The sequence below is a fragment of the Pseudophryne corroboree genome, chromosome 11 (genome assembly GCF_028390025.1).
Source record: "Pseudophryne corroboree isolate aPseCor3 chromosome 11, aPseCor3.hap2, whole genome shotgun sequence".
In the NCBI taxonomy this organism is placed as follows: Eukaryota; Metazoa; Chordata; class Amphibia; order Anura; family Myobatrachidae; genus Pseudophryne; species Pseudophryne corroboree.
In genome coordinates this window covers 201,911,935-201,933,615 of record NC_086454.1, presented here as the reverse complement: position 1 = coordinate 201,933,615, position 21,681 = coordinate 201,911,935, and the positions used below count along the sequence as shown (strand labels likewise).

At 38.8% G+C, this 21,681-nt stretch overlaps 1 protein-coding gene across 22 annotated transcripts in view; it reads right to left on the bottom strand.

Annotated features, from left to right (window-relative positions):
* The window catches only part of NRXN2 (neurexin 2), a 1,320,144-nt gene that overhangs the window by 249,653 nt on the left and 1,048,810 nt on the right, over positions 1-21,681 (bottom strand). For 7 of the 22 annotated variants that reach the window (XM_063945216.1, XM_063945229.1, XM_063945219.1 and 4 more), the window contains 2 exons: positions 8,277-8,499; positions 5,587-5,676 (listed from right to left, as the gene is read on the bottom strand). In XM_063945216.1, coding sequence (XP_063801286.1) covers positions 5,587-5,676; positions 8,277-8,499 — 313 coding nt within the window. The remainder of the gene's footprint in view (positions 1-5,586; positions 5,677-8,276; positions 8,500-21,681) is intronic. The other 15 variants (XM_063945221.1, XM_063945230.1, XM_063945224.1 and 12 more) reach the window with 3 other exon arrangements.

Below are 21,681 nucleotides of genomic sequence, written 5' to 3'. Positions count from 1 at the left end.
AGACCATAAAAAAACGGTACTGTACCAGCCAAAAAGGTACAATTGGAGGGTATGTAAATCTTGTATCAACTTGTAACTTTAGGTGAGTATCGGTAGCTTTTTTCTGAGTTCCAGTTACTTTTGCCATAGAAATAAAGTTCTGATTTATAGCAGTTGGTAATGGAACATTTTCAAGATAGAAATATGTAAACTCTTAAAACCATTCCTACTGTGTATGGTGATTAAGACAAATGTTAAACAATTTGCTGTAAACTATAGTCTTCACAAAATGTTTGCTTTCAAACAAACTGCTCTTATTATCTCCTAACGCCTTGGCTTTTGCTGTACAAACCCCTCTGAGGAACAGATAACCTTTTCCAGAAATGTGTAAACATTCTCTGTCTCAAATAAACCTACCAGAAGCACACATGAATAAAGCCAAACATAATTAAAACTTTATGGTATAGTAAAGCTTCAGTGCAGTTCTGTCAAATCCAATTTCAGTAATTGCAACATTGACTTCTCTAACAATGAATGCCAGTTACTTTTATTTATAGCAGAGTCTACAATTGTGATACAAGATCCATTGAGGGATTGTCAATTTTCAATTTTCTTTATCTACATCAATGAAGAAATGTCAGATGTGGCAATTAAATATTTAAATGAGATACCTGCATATTTATTATTACATAGGCGCTTATTATTTATTATAAACTTTTCACCTAAGATGGAATGTCCTACCTCTGTCCTAATCTTTACTGCTTGCACAGGTCTGGCCAGGACTTATTTACTATAGATATACATTATAAACTGCTGTGATCAGCTTAGGTTTTACATTCCGTTACTTCCATTGTAAAATTAACTTGTATTTCCACCACAGTGCACAGTAGGAATTTACAAGGAAGGCAAAGTGTATATGTTCAGCACTTTCAACAGAATGTTTCTGTTTGATAAATAGACCATCTAACATATGCAAACAAAGATGTATGATTCAGTACAACTTATATTCACAAGTTGACAAATTCCGGCCTTCTGCAAATTGAACTGGTAATTTAATTCAAGAATGTGCTAAGTAACTGTGCAGACATGTAAATTGTTTTTGTATTGTGCAGGACGCACATGCAATTTCCATATCTGCATAAATCCAATATTCAGTGAAAAAAAATGAGTGCACAAAGTCGCCAATAGTATAATGGGGATCATTCTGAGTTGATCGTAGCTGTGCTAAATTTAGCTCAGCTACGATCAGGCACTCAGACATGCGGGGGGACGCCTAGCACAGGGCTAGTCTGCCCCGCATGTCAGTGCCGCCCCCCCCCTCCCCGCAGATATGCAAAAGCATCGCACAGCAGCGAAGCTTTTGCATTTGAGGAGTAACTCCCGGCCAGGGCAGCTCTTGCAGCTGGCCGGGAGAACCTCTTCACTGCCCAGGTCGCAGCGGCTTCGTGTGATGTTACGCAGCCGCCGCGACACGCCCCCCCCCCAACGGTCCGGCCATGCCTGCGTTGGCCGGACCGCGCCCCCTAAATGGTGACTTAACGCCGCCGTCCAGCCCCCTCCCACCCGGCGACCGCCTCTGCCTGTCAATCAGGCAGAGGTGATTGCTAGGCAACGACGGCCATCAGCCGTCTGGCATGCGCCAGCGCACTGCGGCGCCGATGAATGCACAGTTCTGACCCGTACGCTGCGCTGCGATAAACTGCAGCGAGTGATCGGGTCGTAATGACCCCCAATGTGAATAACAAGACTAAACAACCTTTATTGTGTCACATTAATTATACCACAGCAATAAAAATGTTGTCTTCTTACTCATTGTACAGTATGATAATCCCACTATCGGAGACTTTTTGCACTAATTTTTTTTTAAATTTTTTCCATGCCCTAATTAGTCTCCCTAACAAATTTCGTAATATTCTGGTTGTTAGATCAAACTGCAGACGGCTTTGAATAGGGGAAGTTTAATTAAGGTATTGTAAAGTTTTATGTGGATGCGGACTATCTCAACTGGTTGTTTAGTGAGATCATTCAGTCTGTGTGCTTATAGCTGTACAGGCTGTGTGGTGGCCACCCCTTTCCTCTCATTCAGTTTATAGTAGATGCTAGAACAGCGAGGTTACATTTCAGGTACCCTGTTCGGCCCTAGCTCCTCCCCCTGGTGACGTTAGAGGTCCTTTCTCCAACTTAGTTTTAGCCATAACCTTCACTCTATTCTCTCCTGCACTGGGGTCCTCCTGAGTATGTCAGTCACAAGCTCCGCCCCCAGATTACATGAGGATCCCGCTGCTGGAAGAAGCCCAGTAAATCAGTAAATGATCTCTATAATGGCTTCCTGATAAGGAGAAAGGAATCGTGTGTGTGTGCACATGTGTGTATGTGTATATATGTGTGTGTATATATATATATATATATATATATATATATGTGTGTGTGTGTGTTTGTGTGGTATGTGTATATGTGTGGTGTATGTATACGTGTGTGGCATACAGTATGTACAATATGTATGTGGTGTATGTATATGTATGGTCTGTGCCCTCCCTCATTGTTGCTGTCACGTTAAACAGCCCTTCTAGTTGCACCTAGTTGTGAGCATGTTTACTAATGCTGAGAGTCTTTTTGTGCATTTTTTCCCCTAAATTGTCTTATTCACACTATGCAAGTAAGATGCACAAGCAGACTTTGTTAATTAAACTGATATGTGACATGCCTGTATTCTGTGTGCAACTGCAACTGTATCTGCATACGAAATGGAAAACACTGTAACATAGCATTTTGTATGCAGATACAGCTGAAGTAGCACACAGAATATAGGCATCACATTACACAGAACGCATGAGTGCCATGTGATTCGGTAGTGCTGAGTGTCTTTTTTTTTTGCTTTTTTTTTTTTGCGGAAATGCATCTTAGATGCAAAGTAATGCAATAGAACGAATAAGCAGCTTCTGTTGATTAAAATGAAATGCAGAATGCCTATATTCTGTGTGTGACAGCGACTGTAATTGCATACAGAATGCTGTCATAGAAAACACTGTAACGTGGCATTTTGGATGTAGATACAGCCACAGTTACACATGCAATCGGCATTGCATAAATGGAATAGATGCTTTGATCAATCTTCCCCTTAAACTAAATCAGCCATTTCTACAGTAATTATGTAGAAATTGTGAAAATTAAATGTGGTATTTAAAATGGGTTAGTTCACATAAAGCACAAACTAAATCACAGTACAAAGTAAAGGAAATCATATTTTCTGGATATTCTTTGTTACCCACAAGAGAGCATCGTTCTGCAGGTCTGAGTATTTACCATCCCTACGGCGTTCTACACATTGCAGTCCTTAAGTGCCTGGATTTTATTCAGATTGTCCATGCATGATCCTCTATGGCTTCGCTGCAGCCTGTTAGACTGCCAGTGATGTCAGAAGATGGTTACATATGCAAGCTGACTTTTCACCATCTGCCATATGCATTTTTTTATTATTATTATTATTATTATTATTATAATATAATTATTATTATATTTTATTTACCTGGTGCCGTAAGGGTTCCGCAGCGACTAACAAAATACATTTAGGAAATTATCTATCAATATACAGTATGTGAAACAAAAAAAATAGTTTACATAATTACATAGTTGTGTTGATTGAAAAAAAAGCTGATGTCTTATGGATTCTCCAAAAAATCCCACCCTCTTGGCTGCATATTGGTAATGTTACAACTCCATGGATTAGCACACCATTATAATTGATTGTTAAAGCCCTGTAGGTTTTCGTTTCCTAAGAAATTGTCAACCTGTTCTTGATCCCATCTGTGGTGTCTGCTGATATCAATTCTAGCTGATAAGCATCCCAATGATCTATGTTTTTACTGTAAAAACCCCTTTTAACAGCTGGAGATAAAATCTTTTCCTTACAACCTGAAGTGTTTTATGCCCAATGCAGAGGTCTTATACTTCACAGATTGTCAGCTCCAATTCCATTTAAAAATGAATTACCTAACACCTTGATACCTGATCAACACCATCATCTCTTAGCTCACTCTACCCCACTCTATGCAATATAAGGATGAAAATGAACATCTACAGAGGAGGATGTAAAGTGCAGAACTTGCTGAAGAGCAGAGTGTCATGTGTGATAGGTTTTAGCACTTTTTCAAATCAGTGGATATAAGCATTGGCATGTTACTATTTTATCAGGGATCCCTCTGCATAACTGAAAAGTGTCCAACGGAAGGTAATATAACTACAGGAACATCGGTGGGTAAAATAATAATAATAATAATAATAATAATAATAATAATAATATTATTAATATATGGTTGGGTAATTAATTTAAATCGTGTAATTGTCATTTAAAGGTGATAGGTTAAACAAAGGGTGGAATTCAAATGTTTGAAAAGTTGGTTGGGTGTCTGTTTTTTCCTGTCTATTAGATAGTAAAAAACAGACTCCCAACTGACTTTTCAAACATTTGAATGTTAACAAGTCATATGGATGGAAGCAATATATGACATCTGCAAATTAAACTTTTTGAAATTTCACCTACAGTATTCTCAGCATTAATTTAAATATCCAGTTGAAACTGAACATGTTCACATAGAGTTTTAGCCTTCAGTGGAAATAGTGTGCATCCACATCAACAAATCTGAAACCTGTGGGACTAGAAGGCCCAATTTGCATTTGCCAGATGTTTTAAGCACAATTCGCACCTATCAAATGTCCCCTTTTTTATTATTTTACATTAATTCTATGTTCTAAAAATGTCTTATTATGGAAAAGCTTAAGGTTTCATTCTATTGGAATTTTCCATTCAATTATAAAAACGTATATATCTTCAGTGGCTTCTGCTCCAGGTATAAATCAGCTACTCAAAAAATACAATCTCAAATATAACTAAAGCGAGGTACACACGTACAGATGTGTGCCAGAGGGGCGTGCTGAGCGATCTAGCACAGAACGCTCAGCACACATCTCAGGATGCTCAGCACACAGCACGATGTTTGCTGGGCGGGGGGAGGGGGTAACCACTCACTTCACCCAGCAGTGAAGTGAGCAATCTGTATAGATTTGGAGTCAGTCATTGGTATGTATGCCAATCTAGAGTCAATGATAGTAATGTGCGGGACCGCACATCACTATCGCTGTGGGGCATACACACAGAGTGATCCGTGCTTAATTTCTAAGCAATCTAGTCAAATTGCTTAGAAATTAAGCAAACATCTCGCCGTGTGTACCCCTCTTAAAGCAGTAAAAATTGTTAAATTCCCCAAATCTTACAATTCTTCATATACTGTATGTGTAATGGTAGCACTCTGTTTTAACTGTTTTACTATATTAAACAAAAATAAAACAAACAAATAATACTGTGACTGTCACGACTGAAATAATTTAAATAAACTAGTATCATCTGTGGAATTTGTTCTTTAAAGTGGATCATGAACAAAGCATAGACAAAAACAGAGTAAAATGGAAAGAAAGTGATTATTATGATAAAGTTTAGATGATTTATAATCAAATTATTAGCTTTATTTGTTTTAAAATTCTCTTCACCTTCTCACTCCGCCATTTTTTTTTAAATTTTTAAATCAACCTCCCCATCCCCAGAAAAGTTACCTTTGTCTAGCAGCCACTCGTCTACAACACGACCCAGGCGGTAGGGGATGCGCTGACGGGCAAGCGCCAATCTTTCACTATCTGGGTTCCCTTTATAGAGTTTTAATAAAAGAACATTAGAGGCATTAGAATCTGCAAGGTGAAAGGTTAGAGGTTAACAGGTCATGGAACAGTTACAGTGGTTAGAAAGTGATTAAAATCGATTTAAAGAGATTAGATCCATCATGCCCCCATTCACTGTACCCACCAGCAGAATTTGAATGGTATGGATTGCAAGAATTGGGAAAACAGCCACAAATGTGAGCCATATAGTACATCTGCTGTTCATTTTTTGCCATGTCCTTATAAATACTACAAAATACTCCATAGTCCAATAATTAGTCTCATTATATCACTACCTCCAACCTACTTAACTTCTACATTCTCTCGAAAACTTCCCATTTACTGTAACTACAGGTACTTTAGGTGTGATACAATACTACTACTATTTAAAAGTAAAAATACAAATTGTGGCTGTTCTGTTTTCAGAATGTACATTGCTCCTGTTACATATAGAATATTATTTTTTTAAGTAGTCCATTAGACATTTATCCAGTAGAACCTTTCACATGGGATCATTAGCTGTTAAATGGGTTTCCATTTAAATGAAGCTATTTTGATCTGTTTATATTTTCTCATATTTGTTTCACCAAACAGGCTTTCAAGACAGTTGTGTGAGAATGTTTATGTGTGGCTTTAGAAGGAAGCAGATGTAATATACTATGTAAAGTAAAATACTTGGCCAGAGGCTGTTGAACCTACTGTCCCTCTGGTTCATCTCATAAACTAATGTAAGTGTTTAATAACAACTCCATGAGATATATATATATATATATATATATATTTCTGTAGGATCTGAGTAATTCTGGAAGTGAAACAGGAAACAGGTCAGGGAGAAAGAGAACAAGTGGACATATATGACCTTGATATCAGCAGGGTGGTCAAAGTTATGAACAAAGCACAGAATTGCGATGCAGCTATGGAAGTACAGTATAGTAAGTCCCGGAATCATGGACAGAGGGAGATGAACAAAGAGCAGGGAATAAGGCAGAGCCTAGACAAGGATATGAGAGGCAGGAGCTTGGAAATCTTCATAAACTGTATGTGTGTTATTATGTAACCAGATATAGGAAACATAGATTTATCATACAGTCAGCAAATTATTTATATTACATAAAGCACATCATTTTTACTTTTAGTTGCAAATAGCAAATGCTTTAGTCATACATACATATAAACAAGCCCATGATTCTCATCTCCTGCACTGAAAGTTTTAAGAATTTCCATGCATGGGTAAGAGATAGTCTGACTTGCAGGCAATCCTACTACTACTTTACTACTACTACTACTACTGCTACTACTAATAATAATAATAATAATACCTGACTTACATAAAAAAACGACTGTTTATGGGAATCCCTACTCTAGAATTAGATCAACATTCGTAGTCAGCTCCTTTAATAGAAATAATTCTGAGTTATCAGATTTATTGCACCTTTTCCCAAATCTTGCATTCCAATTATACTTTTTCAGCTTCATTAGACTAAAACGTGGTTGTAATGAAGGCATAAGGGATTAAAAGTTAAGTACTAGTTAGTTCTGTTTAGAAATCAGTTAAAAGGGGTATTTTGGACAAGTTAATTTCATATTACCACTTGATTTTTTAATATTAGGTTTATCAATATTTTTTCTTTAATTAACGTTTTCTGATTATTTATTCAGTCAAATTTCAAACACATACCTTCAGAAAAAAACAAGATCATTAATCCTTCTCTTTTACCCAATAACCAGCAGCTAACCACAGAACTTGTTGGGAAGCTGAAAACGCATTCAGTGGTTGACTAGTAGCAGCCCAGTGCAAGTAAAACTTATTATATGCTTAGTGCAAGTAAGACATGTTCTGTCAGTTGCTAGCGACTGGTTCTAAACTGAAGTTCAGCACAACATAGGTGTATATTGCAACCCACTGGGATGTGTTTAAAACTGTCATGACAATAGTGAATATACTATACTATGATAATTGGATGTAAGCATTAAAGAATATATTTTTCCTCAGCTTTCTGTTTCCGATGTCTTCGAGTTTTATTTTTTAGCATGCATCGGGGAACAGTGTGTAACCACAAGTGAAAGTAACTGTAGTCCACATTAGCAGATAGACGTAGAGAAAGAATGGGAGAAAGCAGGAGAATTCCAGAAAAAAAGGAGGAATGTGGGAAAGTGAGGTTTGAAAGCAGATAATGAAGATTGTTTTTTCATCTCACGCATTATCCTATTTTCTCCATTGATAAAGTATGAACATTGTATGTTTCTCTATCCGGAGTAGCAAAAAATTGTAAATTTTATATCAAAATGTACTGTAGTGGATGAGTGCCCTGCTAAGTGTTTTATGGTGCATAGTATGTACCTAGGAGTGTGTTGACATATTCACCTGATAAATAATTCAACTTATGTATGAATGATATTATACTGTTCTTTCTAGAGTTCTAATCTGTATCATGAATTTAGATGTAATTCCACGTGCATTAAATAACAGTAACCGATACAATAATAAACTAGGATTAATTGTAAGGAGTAACACGCTGCTCGTACATTATAGTGACAGCAGTTAATAGCAATTTTCATTGATCTATGTATAACACAGCTCCACGTACTTTCAGGAGAAGTGCCTCTCAGGCTTGTGTATATGTTAGGGTTGTCCTCACCTGCAGGATATCTCTCGTTGACTGGCCAGCTGTCCACCTGCAAGGTAGCATTACCCCCACTACGGGTAAATCGCACCACATGATACTTCCCATCGCTCACCAGGGCCCCTGGCTCTTCGATGGTTATATCATCAGTCCCCACATTAAAAATGACCCCCACTGTGCCCTGGTCCTAGAGGAAGACAAAGAACAGAACACATTATTAATGTACTGCACTTTGAATTTCACATTATACAACATACAGTACACCAGTCTAGCAAAACACAGAACCTTATTCTCAGCATATTTGCATTTGTATTTATTGTGCTGCCCCTGCAGAGTATAATTAAACATCTTGTATACATACTGTAGCAATGCAGCAGTTCAGCTGTGATAAAATTATCATGACAGTTTTAATAATGATATAATTACATAATAATAACAACAATACATATTCGTATACATTTAAAGATATTACTGTGCAGTACTGATTGTGGTAGGGCAAATATAACAGGGACCATACAAAAGTTGAGTAAAGAAAAAGTAAAATGTCAGTTTTGTATTTATATATATATATATATATATATATATATATATACAGAATAATCAAATATCTTCACTTTTAATCCCAGCTCTTCCTCACTCCATCATAATAAAAGCCACCCAGTATACCTACTCTGCCCACCTTCCATCCCAGATCATATTCAGCTATCATGAGCACTTGAGGTGCTCAATATAACCAAACTGACAGGGGGTGAGTGTAACAGAAGGCACTTTAAAGCAGGGCTGCCCATAGAGTGAGACACTGGGAGATATGTCTGGGGCCACTGGAAGATAAGGATGAAGTTCCCCATTCTGCTCCAAACTGCAGTAGCATTATTACTATCCAGCTGAGTGAACAACAGGTGGGGCAATTAGTTCATCATTCAAGAAAGATCACATATTTAAAAGTGTTATACCTATAAGATATCTCATGTAATTTTTTTCAGTAATATGCGCCATACTTACCTACTTTCTGACTACCATCAGCTGCCCAAATCACCTACTTCACAGGGGAAGTGGGCGACAGCATGCTGTTGAAAGAGACTTGCCAACTTTTATGGATGTCCGAGAGAGACACCCAAGATTCAAGAGTAGTATGGTATGCACCATTAACAGTTGAGCAATTAGAACTAATGGTAGGAACCTTGAATCTATGGTATGTAGTCATTATGTTGGAAATCATAATGTCGGCAGTCAAAAGGCTGACACCATAACTTAAATTGTCAAAATATTATGTTACAGAGTAATCCCATATATCCATTTTAGAGATACAAAGAATGAATGATAATATTGGCTTCTGTAACCTGAAGCCGAATTAACATCCCTACACTGTAGCCTTGGCTGAATAGACAATCCCAGCCCACTGATACAGCTAGCCCACATGCTGTGAAAGACACACCCACAGGTATGATATACTGTACCCGCTGAATCAGAGCTCTCTCTTTCTCCTGACTCCCACACTAATGCACACAGCTAAAAAGCCTCTCTCAGAAGCATGGACCTTGATATGCCTGGGAAGCTTGGGAGTTATTCCCCTGGAAAGCTAAGTATCATACTCTCTATATCTGATAGATAGATAAATGGCATAGAATAGTAAAATACATTTCTGTGGTAAAGTAGTTGTGAAACGATTGGCATAGAATAATTAATATGTAAATACATTTGACTTTAAGGTTAATAGTACTTGTGCAATCATGTGATTGTTATGTGTTGGTGATAATACTCTATGAAATCTGTAATGAATTGGAACAGTAGACAATCTGTAGCATAGCATTCCTGGTATACATTTGTGGATGGTGATTTATAACAGATTGTAGTGGTTTTATATAGTGCATCTTGCTGAAATATAGCATGTGCTTGTGGCAATGGCAGGCTGATATTTGTGGTTACCTGGTGATCTGGTTTTGTGATGGCTCATAGGGACAGCATGAGATATGTGGTGCTGGTCCTGGAAGGCTGGAATTAGTTGGTTTTAGGCCTGAAAAGTTAGCATAATGTAGTACAGACTGGGATTGGCATATAATTACAGGCTACATTATATAACATAGCCAGCATACAATATGCTCTGGTTATTGAGATACTGTGTTGGCTTGGAATTGTGAAATGTGATTAGTTGGCTTGGATATGTTACAGACTTTGGAATCATGGGAGTTTTCCCAAAATGGAGTCTAGCTTCTGTCCCATGCGGTCTGTGGACAATGCAGCCACATGCTGCCCCTCCCCCCCCCACCCCCCACCCCCCACCCCCCCCCCACACACACACACACACACACACACACACACACACATATACCAAAACCAATCCCCTAAGGTATTTATTTAAGATATATATTGTCCAATATATGTCAATAAATCTAGGATTTAGCCGAGTGCTTTGAGTAAATATCTCCCCAGTAATAAATACACACATACAGTACATACATCTCTCACACTTCTTTCATCCTATTTGTTTTCTTATATAGTTTAAATCTGTGAAACTATTATATGGTGACTTGCATTGTATTTGACCAATACTGTTTAATGATAAAAGTGAATTCTATGAGTAGCAATTGTTTGTTGAAATACATTCTTATGATTTACATTCTATATGACTGGCGTGCATTCTTATATGAACAGAATATTCCTAATGATTTAAAGATATATATGTCTAGATGCAACCTCTGCGGGTTTGCTTATAAAAGGTAAAATTATACATTTGCTTCAAAGATATGAAATATAGTAATATAATACAAGCAATAGAATCAGACAGAGAAAAGGAGGGGAATAGAAAAGGAAACAAGTATACCCCTTAGACATGATCCCCTTATCATTGGCGCCCCAACAGTACTGCTTTAGTCTCAATTTAAAAGCAGAGAACCCATATTCATTTTTTTTTCTGTTTAAATCGCTTGTATACAAAATATACTTTATCTCTCTCCGTGCAAGATTTGTTTTTTTTCAGCACTAAGAAGTTTCCTCAAGACCAAGGATTCACACTGAAGTAACCAAACAAGTATGGTTTTAATTTATAACTTTTATTTGTTACAGCAAATACAGTTATCAAATGCATTAAAAACTGTAGCACTCTCCCCAAGTTTATAAAGCAGACATTTTGTTGTTCAGATCAACTTGTTCACAGCCAATACAGCCAGGAATTATCACCATTGTTCTAAGTGATGTGCAAACAGTTCCTTTTCTGGCTGGTTTAAGACCTAAGATTTGCATACCAATAGGTTTCCTTGAATACTAAAGTAACTAAAGAATTTGTATGGGACAGAGTAAAAATAATTTTTTACAGTTGAAACTCAAACTGCTTTAGTTTTGTTATTAACAGATGCATAATTAATTGCAGCAAACCCATATATGACTTGTAAAAATTTTTGGGATAAATAAAAAAGTTTTTATAGTTTTGAAGCAAAAATAAATAGAACTGAAAATTTATTGATAGCGATAATAATTTTTTTGTTTAACTGAAATGTATGGAAAGTGTATTCCAATTTACTGTGCTGAAGTAATGACACAAACATTACTTATTTGGCAACTTTTCTAATGTTTGTTAAGGAAATCATACTTAACACAGGAAGGCTTTTAGCACCAATGTGAAGCATGGTTTCAGCTTACCACACCTTCTGTTGTTTTGCTTAAAGTTTTAGCAGCAACAGAATGGGGGGATTGTTTACAGTGTACAAGACCCAATAAAACAGGGATCTGTATCATACTGTACAGCAGCATTACTGAGCACACACATGCAATACATTTACAATACAATTAGTTAAAATTAATAGATTGTTAATGACTGATTATAAGAACCTTATTTAGGAAGAAGAAAAGAATATGGATAATTATACATATGCTAAACTTGCTAACACTATTTTCTTTTCTTCCCAGATGGACTAAGTGTTGTATTTTTTTGTTGTTGATGATCCTCTTCTTAGAATAAGTTCATGTAGATTCCATGAAATTATGGATACTTGACAGGTTTTAGTCAAGGGTGTGATATCTGAATGGGGTACTCAGTCAAGGTATGAGCCGCGTGGGGCTCTCCCACGGACTCATAGATGTAATGCATTAAGCGTAACATCTGGGGGACTCTGCCCTGGTTGCAGTGGTACAAGACATTCGTTGAATATGTCTTTGAAAGTTGTCTAGGTGGGTACGTGCTTTGGCGACACATTAAGAATTTTGAGCAGACCAATGCGCACTGGATACCTGTTTTAAGGCCATTATTAGCGATTTCGGCTGGGTGACTCCAGGTCTGCAAGATAAATTCACCGATTCTATAGAGAATCGAGGACTTCATTTCCATGCAGCAGGCAGCAGGGATATCACACAAATTAGTAATACAGTCATAGAACACCGAACATTAAAATATCGATTTCCTTAAATAGTTTAGGAAACTCGCAGAAGGGGGGTATACTAGACCCATTTATTCAACTCTGTTACAATTTATAGGTACCCTTTACTGGCGGAACAAGCAAGCGGTGGGCCCAGGTGCGACAAAATGCTTTGGGCCTCCCCCCCCCCCCCCCATCCAAGTCCACCCCAGGGGCAGTGCGCGCCGTAGGCGCGCGCAAAAATACATAGTGGCGTGGCTTCGTGGGGAAGGGGTGTGACCACAAAATAATACCAACACAGTAGTCTCCATTATTCAAATTACGCCGCACAGTAGCACCACTACACCAGGTAGAGACCCTTTTACACCTTACAGCGAACAGATTCCTCTTTTTACACATTACAGCAGACAGCGTGCCCTTTTTACACATAACGGCAGACCGCGTGCCCTTGTTACACATTACGGCAGACAGCGTGCCCTTTTTACACATTACAGCAGACAGCGTGCCCTTGTTACACATAGCGGCAGACAGCGTGCCCTTTTTACACATTACGGCAGACAGCGTGCCCTTGTTACACATTACGGCAGACCGCGTGCCCTTGTTACACATTACGGCAGACAGCGTGCCCTTTTTACACATTACAGCAGACAGCGTGCCCTTGTTACACATAGCGGCAGACAGCGTGCCCTTTTTACACATTACGGCAGACAGCGTGCCCTTGTTACACATTACGGCAGACCGCGTGCCCTTGTTACACATTACGGCAGACAGCGTGCCCTTGTTACACATTACGGCAGACAGCGTCCCCATTTTTACACATTACGGCAGGCAGATTCCCCATTTTTACACATAGCAGCAGGCAGATTCCCCATTTTTACACATAGCATCAGGCAGTCCCCCTGTTTTACACATAGCGTCAGGCAGTCCCCCTTTTTTACACATTACGGCAGGCAGATTCCCCTTTTTACACATTGCGTCGGGCAGATTACCCCTTTTTACACATAGCGGCAGGCAGTCCCCCCTTTTTACACATTGCGGCAGGCAGTCCCCCCTTTTTACACATTGCGGCAGGCAATCCCCCCTTTTTACACATTGCTGCAGGCAGTCCCCCCTTTTTACACATTGCTGCAGGCAGTCCCCCCTTTTTACACATTGCGGCAGGTATGCCCCCCTTTTTACACATTGCGGCAGGTAGTCCCCCCTTTTTACACAGTGCAGCAGGTAGTCCCCCATTTTTACACAGTGCGGCAGGTAGTCCCCCATTTTTACACATTGCGGCAGGCAGGCACAAGAAAGAAGGAAAGAAGGAAAGAAAGAAGGAAAGAAGGAAAGAAGGAAAGAAAGAAAGAAAGAAAGAAAGAAAGAAAGAAAGAAAGAAAGAAAGAAAGAAAGAAAGAAAGAAAGAAGAATTATACTTACCCTCTCCGCTGGCTCAGGCTCCTCGGTGCAGCGTCAGAGACGATTCCCGGGCTGGAGAGAAGGAGGAGGAGGGAGGCTGAGAAGGGAGCCGCAGCAGCGCTGTGTTACTGGTGGAGGCGCTGCTGCTGCTGCCCCTCTGCTTCCCTATAGGCTGTTCTCGGAAGACAGCCTATAGGGAAGCAGAGGGGCAGCAGCAGCAGCGCCTCCACCAGTAACAAAGCGCTGCTGCGGCTCCCTTCTCAGCCTCCCTCCTCCTCCTTCCCCCGTCTGTAGTACCGCTGCTCCTCTCCTCTCCTCTCTTCGCCGGGCGGCTGTGCGCTGCGGGCAGCGGTTGCCCGCAGCGCACAGCGGCATGTAATGAGTCAGTTTGACTCATTACATGCTTGGGCCCCTGGACAGAGGCGGGCCCCAGTGCAGTGCACTGCCTGCACTGCCGGTAGTTCCGCCTCTGGTACCCTGGTAAGAAGCTTATAATCAGGTAAGGTATTGATAAGCAGGGTGTAATTACGTGGACCTTATAGCGGGTTTTGCAATGAGTCCTGTAATAATCGTTCTATAGATTGGTAAGCAGAGGTATTTGAAAGAAGACTAAATCGCAGGAAGGCGAAGTCTTTAACAATAACTGTAAAGATGGATGTTCATTTAATTTAAGATGCCGCAGATGTTAGGATGTCTAAATTTTTCTTTCCTTAGATAAACGGGTCATATGGTAAGTATATATATATATATATGACTTCAGGAAACATGAATTTTTAGACTGCTATATACATTACATTATAAATATTAAGAAACAATGCAATATATGTAATATTCGGAACGTTGGACATGTAATATGCCCTTAGTACTAGGTATGTTGCATGATAAGCAAAGATTTGGCGATCTGGGTCTGTCATGTGTATGTACATAAGGAGACGTCTTTTTGTAACATTATTGACAGATGATAATGGATTCAATCTTTCAGCTTATAATAACAATGAGATACATATAATTGTTCTTAAAACTGTATATGGTAATATATGGGATACAAATAGACAGGTGGTATTAAAATCCTGCTCATTGTGAAATACCAGGTATATACAGGTATTTGGAATATATGTGTATATATTGGAGGAAAATATCCTCAAACCACCTAGTGGTAGTAAGTATGTATTGCAGCCCTCTGACCAGATTCTTAGGAATTGGAAAATGGGCGGGACAAGGTTCTTTTGGAAGATCTGGAAAAGTTTAATTGCTGACATATCTCTCATAAGGTGACACAGTATTGGATAAACATCGTCACAACTGTTGTAAGAGTACATATGGAAAGGTTGTATAAATCCCAAGTGCTTGTTAAGAGCTGACACAAATATGATTTTATTTTTTGTGTTCACAAATCTCTGTAAACCCTAGTTAAATTGAGATGTTCAGAATTAAGGAATTAAGAATAACCCTGATCTTTATGGTCTTATACACCAGGACAGGGAGATGACCATAGGTTATAAAATATGATCATCCTGTTTAAACTGTCACAGTAATGATTGAAACGGTGGGAAGGTAAGTCATCCTTAAATGCATATAGTGGTAATTTTGATGGTTTTTTTTTACCTCTGGTGACCAATAGGGACACTCCCATACTTTAGGAGTTTTGGAACTCCAAGATATTGATGGTGTTAGATCAAATGGTAGGACAATTCGTGTTTTCTTTTAACCAGAAAATGGAGAAATTTGCTCATGTTAGAAAAGTGGCTTTGCAGAACAGGCATTGGATCAGCTGTTTGCAAAGAAACAATAAAATCATAATCACAAGGTAATCATAAGATATTGAGCTAATGGTTGCCTAATATCTGATATATGATTGGTCTGTTAACTTGAGTTGTTTCATCTCATCTTTACCGGTCCACAGCAGGTAAAAGAATGGTCTCATATTTAAATAGGTTCTACAGGACAATGTTGTGTTATTGGTAATCTATTTGGGTAAAACTTACTAACAGTTTGTGTGTTTGCAAAAGATAGGAAAAAGTTTCATTTTGACAGTAATTGTATTATGTATGCTAATGTTTCTATTTTCTCAGAGCACCAAGAAACATTCCACAAATTTGTCAAAGAGCCCAATACTTCCTTCATTCTCCTTCCCAATTAATATACAGATTATTGGAAAGGAGAAAGGGGGGGTAGTATACGAGTTGGTTCAGGATAAATATATGTGAAAATCCTGAATATCAGGACATTGTTGGAGAAATGTTTTATGAAAATGTGAAAAGCAAAGGCATCCTAGGATCTGGATGCCATCTAATGGCTAAAATAATGTGAAGTTCAATCTGTAGCACTCGCAAATAGTGTCAAATGTGATTTGTAAAAATTTCAGAATGGAGTATACAAAATCATCAAGTATCATAGAGGGTGGGGAGGGACAACTAATGCTCTGGAAGAGTTTCTGTTTCTCGCATCTACAGGAAAACAAGTCAACAGAAGGATATCAAAAGACTACAAGTGGATTGGATGGAAGAGAAGACATCATGGATAGGTAGAGAGACATCAAAACTGATACCTCTTTATTTCCTACATAGATACAGATGAGAAGGACGAGCCCAGCTGTAGACAGACGATATATCCAAAGATGACTGCATGGACCCTTAGATGATCGGACAGGACACAGACCAGAAGTACCGGACACAGATGACCTGAACCAGATGGTCCAAGGGATGATGACACCCTCAGAAGACCCACCACACTATGAGAAGAAGACTTCACAAAGAAACAACTAAGGCCTTTAGTTTCCATTGTTGAGGGATATTAGGAAAGGGCTTGCCCACATAGGCAGATTTTTTTGTCCTTGCATAAGTATGCATAAATATAAAAACAAGGTTTTTTTTCCATCTACCTATGGCGGTGCAGGGGAGAAATGCCTCTTCTCAACCCCTTCATTACTTTATACTTTGAACTGTGAAATGACTTTGTTGTAATCTTTTCCAAACTAAATCTTCCCCTTTAGACACCTGTACTAACACAGAACACACACTAACACTAAAATGTTTTTGACTGATTGTCAGTTTAATCTGTCGAATGCCAGATCACTGTCAACAGGGGGATATGTTACAGAGTAATCCCATATATCCATTTTAGAGATACAAAGAATGAATGATAATATTGGCTTCTGTAACCTGAAGCCGAATTAACATCCCTACACTGTAGCCTTGGCTGAATAGACAATCCCAGCCCACTGATACAGCTAGCCCACATGCTGTGAAAGACACACCCACAGGTATGATATACTGTACCCACTGAATCAGAGCTCTCTCTTTCTCCTGACTCCCACACTAATGCACACAGCTAAAAAGCCTCTCTCAGAAGCATGGACCTTGATATGCCTGGGAAGCTTGGGAGTTATTCCCCTGGAAAGCTAAGTATCATACTCTCTATATCTGATAGATAGATAAATGGCATAGAATAGTAAAATACATTTCTGTGGTAAAGTAGTTGTGAAACGATTGGCATAGAATAATTAATATGTAAATACATTTGACTTTAAGGTTAATAGTACTTGTGCAATCATGTGATTGTTATGTATTGGTGATAATACTCTATGAAATCTGTAATGAATTGGAACAGTAGACAATCTGTAGCATAGCATTCCTGGTATACATTTGTGGATGGTGATTTATAACAGATTGTAGTGGTTTTATATAGTGCATCTTGCTGAAATATAGCATGTGCTTGTGGCAATGGCAGGCTGATATTTGTGGTTACCTGGTGATCTGGTTTTGTGATGGCTCATAGGGACAGCATGAGATATGTGGTGCTGGTCCTGGAAGGCTTGGAATTAGTTGGTTTTAGGCCTGAAAAGTTAGCATAATGTAGTACAGACTTGGATTGGCATATAATTACAGGCTACATTATATAACATAGCCAGCATACAATATGCTCTGGTTATTGAGATACTGTGTTGGCTTGGAATTGTGAAATGTGATTAGTTGGCTTGGATATGTTACAGACTTTGGAATTATGGGAGTTTTCCCAAAATGGAGTCTAGCTTCTGTCCCATGCGGTCTGTGGACAATGCAGCCACATGCTGCCCCTCCCCCCCCCCCCCCCCCCACACACACACACACACACACACATATACCAAAACCAATCCCCTAAGGTATTTATTTAAGATATATATTGTCCAATATATATCAATAAATCTAGGATTTAGCCGAGTGCTTTGAGTAAATATCTCCCCAGTAATAAATACACACATACAGTACATACATCTCTCACACTTCTTTCATCCTATTTGTTTTCTTATATTGTTTAAATCTGTGAAACTATTATATGGTGACTTGCATTGTATTTGACCAATACTGTTTAATGATAAAAGTGAATTCTATGAGTAGCAATTGTTTGTTGAAATACATTCTTATGATTTACATTCTATATGACTGGCGTGCATTCTTATATGAACAGAATATTCCTAATGATTTAAAGATATATATGTCTAGATGCAACCTCTGCGGGTTTGCTTATAAAAGGAAAATTATACATTTGCTTCAAAGATATGAAATATAGTAATATAATACAAGCAATAGAATCAGACAGAGAAAAGGAGGGGAATAGAAAAGGAAAAGTATACCCCTTAGACATGATCCCCTTATCATATTACATGGCTAAAATGTCAACAATTCAAGATGTCAATGGTTAGGGGTTAGAGTTAGGTTGAAAACTAGGTGTCAACACTATGCATCTGTCGACTATTTCAATGTCCACATTTTGAACCTGACAAAATTTTACATGTTAACGTTGTGGTTGTCGACATTCTGGACATGTTGCCATTTTGTCTGAATAAGAAATGTCAACAAAACAAACTGAACCCAGATCTATCTGTGCAGACAGCATTCACAGTTCAATAAGGAATTATATATTAAATTGGAACAAGTGGTCACCTAGCTGGAATTTGTGTTGCATAAACTGCATTGAAAACTGAATAGGTGCTACTGTATTCATTTTCTACAGGACAGTCTCCTAGGGGGCAATTCTGACCCATCAAAAGCTAGTCCGAGTTTATACCCAGCAGAAGCCTTTTGTAGTAATTGTTAAGTTTAAGTGCATGTTGTTCCAACTGAGTATTGGACCTTATTCAGCTTCAGTTTCAGTTTTGCTAAAATAGAAAACTGCAACTGGCTGCGATCGCATGCTGGGGGCCGCCCGCCAGCACAGGGCAAGGCCCCTAACATGCAAATGTACACCAGAAATGCGATTGCAGTATAACTGTGATTGCATCACCGACTCGTGGAAGTCCCCTGCCTCTGCAGCCGGTCTGTGAAGGCAGGTGCAGGGTGGCCATTTTCTTGGTCGCAGTGGCCGCATGTGACATCACGCGGCAGCCCCAAGCCTGCCCCCATTTTTGGCACCACACCCCCCCCAACACCGAGTCGCCACCCCCGCAACGCTGCATCGCCACCCCGTTCCGCCCTGCGAATGCCTCTGCCTGCCTGCCTGGGAGCATAATAAAACAGGAGCATAGAAAGTAGACAAAATAAATGCAAGAGTAGGAGGACCCTGCTCGTGAGCTCTCAGTTTAGCCAAGAAAGGTCAGAACCAAGATAAGAAGAATGAGTGTTCTCAGAATAGTGACTGGAACAGAAGAGTACATGTACAGAAGTGATCTCTTACATCCTTGCTGCAGTCATGCTAAACAGCCCTTAAAGTCGCGTCATACCATGGCAGGACTCGGTACCGCTGGGCGTCTTTCTCTGCATTTTTTTCTGCAAAAATGTGTCTTAGATGCAAAGTAATGTTATAGGACATTGTGCAGTTTCTGCTGATTAAAAGAATATGTAGCATGCCTTATTCAGTGTGTAATTGCAGCTCTATCTGCATCTGAAATGCCACGTTACAGTGTCACACAGCACTCACGCGTTATGTGTAACGCGATTTGCAGCGCATTGAGCAAAGATGTAAGAGGACACATCTGTACCAGTGTGAATAGTATAGTTGGGAGTAGTGGGGGCAATAGTACAGCACTCCAGGGTGTAGCTACCATAGGGGCAGGGCATGCAGCTGTTATGGGATCCTTCTTCCCTGTCAAAGTTACATGTGTTATACACATTTTTCACTATTGAGTGGTACTGTACATAGGGGCCTTACAAACTTTTCCTTTGGAGCCTACAATATATTTAGTTATGCCCCTGGACCTGCTCTTTGTGGTAAAATATAAATTGGAGGGCATTATAATGTTATGTGACATAATATTATCTGGGACACTGTAATGTGGGATATTATGAAATGGAGGCACTGTATGCCATAATGTGAATTGTGGGTTCTGTGCTGCATAATGTTTACAGGCAGCCTTACTATGTGACATAATGTGAACTAGGCCCTAGTATAGTTCATAAAAAAATCAAGGGCACTACTGTGGGGCATAACATTAGCTAAAGCACTACTATAGTTCATAAAAAAACTAGGACACAACTATTGGGCATAATATTTACTAAGGCTCTATTATGGTTTGTAAAATAAACTAGGGCACTAACACTTGCTGCGGAGAGGTGTCTCTAGAAGCACTGGGACAGGGGTCCCTTCAGTAAGTTGCTATGGGGCCACAGAGTTCTGGCTATGCCCCTGACAGCACCTACATATATATCATTTATTGGAATTTTGAGAGCCTGTATTTTATTTATTAAGAAAGAAGTATCTGTAGATAACACCAATTATTTTTGCCTCCTTGAAAGGATGGAAGCTTTAGGTAAGATTATGCCACATAGCAGGGATCATAAATATTTCTATAAAATAAACCTGCAGTTGTTATGTGCTCCAATACTGTACTGACAAAGTCAATGCCAATAAATTAGGACCAGTCAGACAAATGCTTTTTTTGCCCTCTAATTTTCCTCCTATTGAGTGGAACAGAAACATCTATTTTACAATTTAAACATTTAAGTTGTTATTATTGTTTGAAATCCATTTGTTGCTCAAATGTGAACTGATGCAGTTTCTTGCAATGTGCATCCTGTATCCTGCCCACTGAATCGTTCACCGGTGTTTTGATAAGTACAATGATAAGGTTTAGATTAAGCTATATGATTGCAAGAAACACGATCTTTTGTTATAAATTATCTCCTATACGCAGGATTAATTTCCTCTACCAATACATGTATTTACTGCGTCTAGATGTATCTTATATTCCCCACACTTATATTGCAAATTCAGCCGTATCGTGGTTGTAGCACAGACACAACAACTTGACATGATTTTCCCTAGTTATGTAACTCTGCTACAAAAAGAGATGTGATTTTGGCAAAAATTTCAAAGGTTTTTTAAGGTCAAATTATACAGAACGTCTGATGTGCTCTATTTGCTCAATTAATAAGCGCAAAGTAACATTGATAAGGACAAATAACATGCAAATATATTGTAGATGATTCTGCTCATGTTCACAGCTCTCAAGTCATACTACAAATGCAACTTTCTATATGTGCCTTCACACAACAAAAATGAATTTGTCTAGCTGACTTTTAAAATGAATGAAATTATCTTTTCACTTTATTCAGCACTGCTGAAGGCAAGGCCATTTTTCTTGTTAAATAAAAACAGTATCTACTGTACTTAACCTCTAGTCTTTTGCATAGAATTCCACTGTTACT